Genomic DNA, 9,240 nt, shown 5'->3' with positions numbered 1-9,240 from the left:
GAAAAAACTCCAACAGAAGACTGGAATGTGGCACATGATGTGGAGGCTTCCTTGACGTCTTTATGTGTGAGATGATTCCTCTGGCCAGATCTCATCCCTGAATCTCTTCCTGAAGTACTCCTCCTTCTGTGGGTCATTGAACCTCGTACCTCTGTCACCTGGTCAACACACCCTGAAGGGATCTTATTGGCTGCTGCAGGTCGGGTAGTTATCCAGAGGAGAGCAGAGGGAACAGATCTTTCCCCTTGATGAGATTGTCAGCAGAACTCCACTGAGGTTGATTGTGTCGTCACAACAGATCTTGTTCTTCTGGAAGTCTAGTGGCAAGTCGGCACTCATCCAGACACATCAAAATGAAAAAACTTTGTACTTGTGTAGTTGGAGATTCTTGATTGTTTGGTTTCCATTGAGAAGTGATTAGAAGTTCAATGAAAAGTTTTCCAATTTCATCAAATTCAGCTCCCGGAAAGGGAATGAAAATACAAATTGTACATCCTGATTGCTTTTCCTTCAGCCCAGTCCAGAATGAACTTCTGCACAGAGACTGTTTTTCCAATGCCAGCGACTCCCTTTGTCAGCACAGTTCTGATAAGTTTGTCTTGTCCAGTTAAGGTTTTGAAGATGTCGTTACATTTGATTGCAGTCTCTGGGCTTGCTTGTTTCCTGGTTGTTGTCTCAATCTGTCTCAGCTCATGTTCATTATTGACCTCTCCTGTTCCACCCTCTGTGATGTAGAGCTCTGTGTAGATCTTATTGAGAAGTGTTGGGTTTCCTTGTTTAGCGATCCCCTCAAATACACATTGAAACYTCTTCTTTAGATTAGATTTGAGTTCACGTTGGCAAATCACAGCAAGTTCATCTGAATGAAGAAATAACACAGAGCATATTAATATTACGTCTGTTTTAATGCCTACAGTATTGTAGGACTGTTATAAAGTTTTAAAGTATAATCATATATTCTCTTAACTGACTGTATAAATGTGTAAATATTTTCATAATGCATTACACACTGGTGTGACTGATTATATTATTATTGGTATTATTGATGGTATTATTAATGTTGTCTCTCTCTCTGTCTGTATGTCTCTCTCTCTCTCTCTCTCTCTCTCTCTCTCTCTCTCTCTCTCTCAATGAATCAACACAACACATCCCTGTGTTATGGTCTCTAACCCATCCCTACTTGATAAGGTCACTAGGTGTTGTTTTGAGAATATGAAATATACTTTTTCATGTCACTGAGGGAGTACTGAGGTTTAGAAGGTCTACACCAGAAGTTAATGGTTATAGGAGGAAGGTATATAGTGGAGTGTTTACACCAGAAGTTAATGGTTATAGGAGGAAGGTATATAGTGTGTGCATTTAAGCTTGGAATGTGTTGGTGCAGGGAAGTGATTGCATGTGGCAGGCATTGATAAGGGGAGAGAGCCATGGATTAGTGGTGGAGGGGGGTCAGATGAAGTGAGGAAGAACAGATATCACTAAGGTTCTGTATAGCAACATAGATACATTGGCTGTCCGGCTGCTGCGGAGGAAACTCAGCCTAGGAGAAAGGGTTAAATATCCGTGCTTCTGTCAAATGTTTTGTTGTCTGAATTACAGCTGTAACGACCCTTTGGGAAGAATTAAACTTGGTTAAGCTTCTCTAGTGTCCGTGAGTTATTTACTCTGAAAAATTAGAACCTAACAGTGTTAAGGCGGCTACAATATCATTGGGTTACACAGCTTCTTTAGCTGTACTTTAGCTACAGCTTTTAAATGTTAAGAAACAGCATGCAACATGAGGCAGACAGCGCTTACTTTTCTCCAGTGTGTCAGCAAGCTCCTTCTGGTTCATTTTCCTCAGGACGTGCAGTGTGATCTTCAGAGCCCCCTCTCTGGCACTGCTCTCCTGCTTCTCATCTTCAGTGTCCACCACTTTCTTATCCTGCWTCTGACTCTCAAAGCCTTCTGGAAGTTCTGGACTAAGAATCGTCTTGAACATCTTCAGCTCGTTCTTCACAAATGTCATAATATTCTCTTCAAGCATCTGAAATAAATCAAGTAAATAAGTTAAGCAAGAGAAGAAATGCTTTCTCATTAACACATTAATGAATGATTGACAGATCAACTTTAYTTGAGGTAAACAAAAACAAATGTACATAACAGGACCACATACACTGAATATGGAGGCCAGGTCTGTTTGATGACTCTGGGAAGACTGACCACTGAGAATCTCTGACTCTGATCTCTCCTGTTGGTTTCTGTGCACAAAACATGAGATTACATCTCCTCATCCAGGGTGTGCACACACACACACACACTATTCAGTAGAAAAGTCTCCCTCGCTAAAGGATATAAGATGACCCATAGACCGGTCACTCTTCATGGACACACAGCTGAGTACAGGGGAGGCTGGTCTCTCCTGCTTGATTGGGCTTCAACACAACAGAGACAAACATTACATCTCTCATCTACTCTGAGCTCAGATGGGGAAACATAAGAAGAGTTTMATTCCGAAACGCTATATCACAATCAAATTTCAGAAATTTTTGAAAATGTGCTTTTCATTTCTTAAAAACATTTAGAAAGAGATTGGTGTTTTTTCACTATCTAATCATGGCATGGGGTTGTTCAATGACAGACATGTATTTGTTTAAAATCTATTACTTGATGGTTTCATTTCAGAGACACAAATAATCATGTTATTTTTGCAAAATGTGACCAAATGTAGCAACATTTGAAATTGTGTTTTTCACATTGGATAAAAGTAGAGACTCAGAGCTAGAAAATGGTATATCATACACTACAGTTGAGGAACAATGGAAAATAAATTCTGCTTTGTACGTTGATAAACTTGTAGCCTCACGTTTGAGAAAATGGCCTTTGAATGTTTTGGTGCCTACTAGAGAGCTCTTCTTTGTTTACTTTGGCAGATAATGTCACCCATCTAAATAAATATATATATATTTTATAATTAACTAAATGCATGGTGTTTGTGGTGTGTCAGTTTCATTGTTTGTTATGCAATAAAATGTTATTTTATGGTTTTAAGTGATAAAATGAACTAGAAAATGTTATATTTTGCAATTGTGAGTAATTACTACTTTAGTAAGGAATTGAATATTATGCAGTACTACTGCAGTTGTTACATAATTCCAATAGATGGCAGCAGAAGACCACAAATGATATTTCAGAATTTTAGTTTAGTTTTCTCCCTGGACACACCACCACTCCCTCTCACAGGAAAACTCCTGTGTGCTTCTTTCTGTCCCTTTCCACACTGCTGACGCAGGAAGGTCTGAAAAAGTATTTAACAGATTACTGTGAAGTAATATAATAACGATTCATGTTTATTATTACCTGTTTTTATGCTCATGTTTTGAAATTATACTTAATTAATATAACGATTATCAATAAACCTGAACATTAATTCAGTCACCTCTGGTCGAGAAAAACGTATTTTCCAGGTACATTCATTGTCAAATTCATCAACCAGGATCGAGCCGCGCTGCCTTCTCCAGGGGCATGTTGAGGTAAATGTATTAATTACATCCTAGTTATCCTATCCTCCCTCTCTCGTTGACGGATGCTGGCTACCTCTGTCCGGTTCTCCTCTCTTCACTAGATAGACAGTAACTTTAGTGTTTAACCCCTCTGTGTCCATGGAACAATCTTTTGAATATTATTTTTGGTAGGCTGGACACATTCCATTTTWAAAAATTCTCAGCTGCCTCACCAATGTCTGTAAGTGAATTAATAACTTTTAATTGCTAAATATGTCCAATAGATGGAAGCATAAGACCACGAAGCATCAGTTATAGGCTTCAAGCAGCAATATGATTGACATAAAATAGCATGCAACCACAGACTGACTATATGTCCAATGATTTTCTAAAATGGTCACTCATTACTTTAGTTAGCTATATATATATATATAAAAAAAAGTATTTCACCTTTATTTAACCAGGTAGGCAAGTTGAGAACAAGTTCTCATTTACAATTGCGACCTGGCCAAGATAAAGCAAAGCAGTTCGACACATACAACAACACAGAGTTACACATGGAGTAAAACAAACATACAGTCAATAATACAGTTGAAAAATAAGTCTATATACAATGTGAGCAAATGAGGTGAGATAAGGGAGGTAAAGGCAAAAAAAGGCCATGGTGGCGAAGTAAATACAATATAGCAAGTAAAACACTGGAATGGTAGATTTGCAGTCGAAGAATGTGCAAATTAGAGAAAATAATGGGGTGCAAAGGAGCTAAATAAATAAATACAGTAGGGGAAGAGGTAGTTGTTTGGGCTAAATTATAGATGGGCTATGTATAACTTTATCTCGTATATAACGTTATCTCGTATAAAACATTATCTCGTATAAGGGCTGTGTTGCTTTTGGGAGAGCAAATAMATTTTGACTATGGCAGGTATTGAACCCCGGGTAAATTATCACTAGTCAGAACCTCAACCTTAGTATACATGCATTATAAAAAATAATCTTAACCTCTCTTGGGCACGTGAGACGGTAGCGTCCCACCTCTTCAACAGCCAGTGAAACTGGTGGGCGCCAAATTCATATACAGAAATAGTCATTATAAAAATTCAGAAAACAAAACATATTTTACATAGGTTTAAAGATGAACTGCTTGTGAATCCAACCACGGTGTCAGATTTTTTAAATACTTTACGGCGAAAGCATACATTACGATTATGAGAACATAGCCCACTAAACAAATCATTGCAAACAGTAGCCAGCCAGCTAGAACAGTTACACAATTTAGAAATAGAGATAAAATTAATCCCTTACCTTTGATGATCTACATATGGTTGCAATCAGCAGACATTCATTTACTCAATAAATGTTATTTTTGTTCGATAAAGTATCTTTATACCCAAAAACCTCTGTTTTGTTTGCGCGTTTTCTTCAGTAATCCACAGGCTAAAACGCAGTAAAAACAGGAAGACAAAAAAATCCAAAATGTATCCGTAAAGTTCATATAAACATGTCAAACGATGTTTATATTCAAACCTCAGGGTGTTTTTAGCCTAAATAATCAATAATATTGCAACCGGACAATAACGTCGTCAATATAAAATGTAAACAAGAAACGCACTCTCTCGGTCTTGCGCAGGAAAAAGCTCTGTGACACGGCAGGGTCCACTCATTCAGACTGCTCTTACTTCCTCATTTTTCAGTATACAAGCCTGAAACATTTTCTGAAGACTGTTGACATCTAGTGGAAGGCATAGAAACTGCATTTTGAGTCCTAAGTCAATGGATACTGTATTGGCATTGAATAGAAAACTACAAAACCCCCCAAAAAACTACTTCCTGAATGGATTTTTCTCAGGTTTTTGCCTGCCAAATCAGTTCTGTTATACTCACAGACACTATTTTAACAGTTTTGGAAACTTTAGAGTGTGTTCTATCCACATCTACCAGTTATATGGGTATCATATATTCTGGGCCCGAGATGSAGGCAGTTTAATTTGGGCATGCATTTCATCCAAAATTCCGAATGCTGCCCCCTACCCTAGAGAAGTTAAACACTAAAGTTACCGTCCATCTAGTGAAGAGAGGAGAACCGGACAGAGGTAGCCAGCATCCGTCAACGAGACAGGGAAAAGCCCTCCACAGGATTTAAGAGGTGGAAGAAACAACCGGGGAGCTCCATCGGTCCACAAGAAATGCAGGCAGCCGGTGATGATGTAGTGGTAGCTAGGATAACTAGAATGCTGTTGGTAGAGTAGCTATCTAGCTTACCTCGCTGCACTGACTAGCTAGGATAACTAGGATGCTGCTGGTAGAGTAGCTAGCTAGCTTACCGAGCTGTACCGACTAGCTTGGCTAGCTAGCATGTCGTTCGTCTGTCCCTCATCTCGAGGATGGCAATGAATCCGGTGATTACTGTCCCTGACCGTAAAGCAAAAAGCAAATTGAACAATAATATTCGGCGTTTCAACCCTGTAACAAACTCCATCGTTATTCCCCAAGATCACCTCAACCCACTGAGCGTAACCGGAYAATATGCTTGGCGCCACACCGTACGTGGACGCGGACAGTTTTGTAYGGGAACGCGGGCAGTTCCAGGACGCGGACATGATCAGTGCAACACAATCAACTTTAGTTACATTAGTTCATGTAAATTTTTTTTATATTATGTTAAACAAACATCATACGTTTTTTAATAACAATATTTTGAGGTCTGGAACCATATCCACAAAGCGTCTCAGAGTAAAAAATTGGTCATATAAGTGCTGAGAATAAAGACATTTTACACTTATGGGTATAAATTAAAGCTATGCATGAAGTCTCTAGTCCCACCTAGTCGGCAGATATTTAGGACACCTCGTGAGCTGTCCTAAGTAGTTAAGAGTTAACAACAGGTGTCTTAATAATATTATAGAATAATGCAGCGAGTCAGTGGTTCCTGCGCCACATGTAAATGCTTTGGAGTAGTTAAAAATATTGTTTTACATTTCTATAAGATCAATACATAAATAATATAGACCTACATGCAATGATTTATGTATAATAATTATGTATAACAAGTGATACCATGTACTGTATGTCTGCATAGCATTTTGTCATAATTTTGGAAGATGAACTCATGCTTATTTCTGAAGATTAACTCTGGTTTTCGCTGAGCGGCTAAGGCGTTGGAGCTGTGGCAGCAGTTGGAGCTGTGGCTGGTTTGAACCCCGGGCCGGGCGCTGGAAAAAAACAGGTGGAATTGATCTGAACACTGGAGGGCTGCTGGGTTCACATCCTCAAAACATTAACCTTTGATCAGAACTTTAGAGGTTCTTCTTCACTGAGACCAAAAATATATATATAACTTTTAGTGATTCCATACATTAAGGAAGTGATAGAAGCCTTTTTGGTTCTATAAGGAACCTTTTTTTCTAAGAGTGTATAATAAACACGTTTTTCTTTTGATTATTTAATTATCTACATCATGTTATTTCAAGATATCTCTTTGGAGCGCAGCATCACGTTGTTAAAAAATTATCCTAAATTGGGAATGGCTATAAATTGGGCAATTGAAGGCATCTATGGCGTAATATGTGTTCGATGAAAACGTTGTAGGCAACATTATTGGCAAGGGACTTGATGCCTACTATGCCAAAGCTATTTAGAGTTGTTAAACTGTTGTGTTGTGTTGATATAATGGTAATATTGTCAAAATTCTGCTTGAAACAATTGGTTGAAAAAAAATACATTAGGCAATAATTAAGAGTAGGTAAAGTGGTCATGTCATGTGAAAATTCTATCAAATGTCTTGCATTGCAACGAGTACAGTCAGGGTGCCGCAGAACCCCTGCAGTACCTYCGCAGACTCCGCAGATTGAGAACCCCTGATTTAGCAGATGCTCTTATCCAGAGCGATTTACAGTAAGTGCATTCATCTTAAGATATCTATTTATTTAGGAAATAAACTAAATAAATTCTTCATAAAATTGTCATCTTACCTCTTAGCTTTGGTGTCATGTCCCCCAGAGAGACGCATTTTAGAGGCAGGGGCCCCCTCCTCTCTCTCCCCAGAGAGACTCATTTTAGAGCACTGACCCTAAACAGATATCCAGCATGTTGGTTGTGGTTAACACGGTGACTAATTATTGATTGTCAATTGATCTCATTTATTCATTATCTCTCTTAGAAATAAAACATTTACTAACAGACATATCRAAACAGTTAGGTGATTTAATGAAATCACATGAACATGTAGTTGTGACATTTCATCTCCATGGTAACTGTCATTTATAATAATAAGTCACTGTTTGTTAAGGTAGTTCTAGACAGTACATCAACAATAATAATAATAAGTCACTGTTTGTTAAGGTAGTTATAGACAGTACAGCAACAATAGCAATAATAATAATAATAACAATAATAATCATAAAAAAGTCACTGTTTGTTAAGGTAGTTATAGACAGTACAGCAACAATAATAATATTAGTAATAAGAATAATAATAAGTCACTGTTTGTTAAGGTAGTTATAGACAGTACAGTAACAATAATAATAATAATATCAAGTCACTGTTCGGCAATAGGGGGTGCTATTATGCACTTTGTAATAATTTTGTTCCCAAATTAAACTGCCTGTACTCATTCTTGCTGTACAATAGCATATTATATACTATTGGGAAAACACTCTCTAGTTTCTAAACCGTTTGAATTATTTCTCTGAGTGAAACAGAACTCATTCTGCAGCCATTTTCCTGTCCAGCGATGAGACTTCTAAATACGAGGTCCTGTCTTAGGGTCAGTTTAAGTCCCATGTAAGCTATGGGCTACATGCACTGCATCGCCTTTCCTCATAGATGTCAGTAACGGTGAGAATTGAATGGAGTGGATTGCACCATCTGGGCCGCTATAATAAGTCGTGGAACGGAAGTAGTTCTTTTCAACGGGGCGCCTGCGCGAAGAGGGACATCACAATGGCGTCCTGCAAAGCTTTCGTTTAGCATTAAACCCGGTCATGTTTTTATTCGTTATAGTTGTTAAGAACATCATAAGTAGTTAAATTTAAACCGACTTATAGCAGTTTATATCAGTTTTATTGCAATTTTCTGGGATTTCTTTGTGACGCGCTATCAGGAGTTGGACACCTTTCCGGCACATAGCTAGCGTTAGCTGCTATTTCTACAGGAGAAGGGACAACTTTTCAACCAAAGACGATTGTTCTGGAGAACACGGACCCTGCCAAGATTCTGATGGAAGCTCAGCAAATAGTAAGGAGTCTTTATGCTGTTAATTCGTATTTATGTTGACAAATGTCATAAATAATTCCGCCATGAATTTCGGTGCGGTCTCCTTTAGCGCACGCTGTATTGCGCAGTAACGTATATTTTAAAAATCTAACACAGCGATTGCATTAAGAACTTTATCTTTCATTTGCTGTCCAATCTGTATTTTTTGTCAAGTTTATGATAACTTATCGATTAGAAAGGTGCCTTTCCCAAGATTTCTCCTGAATTTTCCTTTGCAGCTTGGCTACTTTCTCATTGTATAACCAGATTTGTGCCGCTAATATGCACATTTTCGAACAAACTCTATATGCATTGTGTAATATGATGTTATAGGACTGTCATCTGAAGAATTCTGAGCAGGTAGTGAAAAAATTAATATATTTTGCTGGGTTATACAGTGTATCGCTATTTTTGGCTTGAATCAATACTGTTGTGTGGTTTGCTATTGTGGTAAGGTAATATAATGCTATATTGTGTTTTCGCTGTAAAAACACCTTAAAAAATC

At 38.0% G+C, this 9,240-nt stretch overlaps 1 protein-coding gene across 1 annotated transcript; it reads right to left on the bottom strand.

Moving 5' to 3' along the window:
* Positions 1–455: 455 nt before the first annotated feature.
* LOC139023978 (NACHT, LRR and PYD domains-containing protein 6-like) lies at positions 456–7,547 on the bottom strand. Its single transcript, XM_070438289.1, has 4 exons — positions 7,454–7,547; positions 2,156–2,240; positions 1,798–2,026; positions 456–859 (listed from the first exon to the last, which is right to left on the bottom strand). Exons 1-4 carry the CDS (start codon positions 7,534–7,536, stop codon positions 456–458), a joined length of 801 nt encoding a protein of 266 aa, XP_070294390.1. The 5' UTR covers positions 7,537–7,547.
* Between the last annotated feature and the right edge of the window lie 1,693 nt (positions 7,548–9,240).

The sequence above is a fragment of the Salvelinus sp. IW2-2015 genome, unplaced genomic scaffold, assembly GCF_002910315.2.
Source record: "Salvelinus sp. IW2-2015 unplaced genomic scaffold, ASM291031v2 Un_scaffold667, whole genome shotgun sequence".
NCBI classification, from domain to species: domain Eukaryota; kingdom Metazoa; phylum Chordata; class Actinopteri; order Salmoniformes; family Salmonidae; genus Salvelinus; species Salvelinus sp. IW2-2015.
The sequence above is the reverse complement of the archived record's forward strand: the minus strand, read 5'-3'. Positions and strand labels throughout refer to the sequence as shown.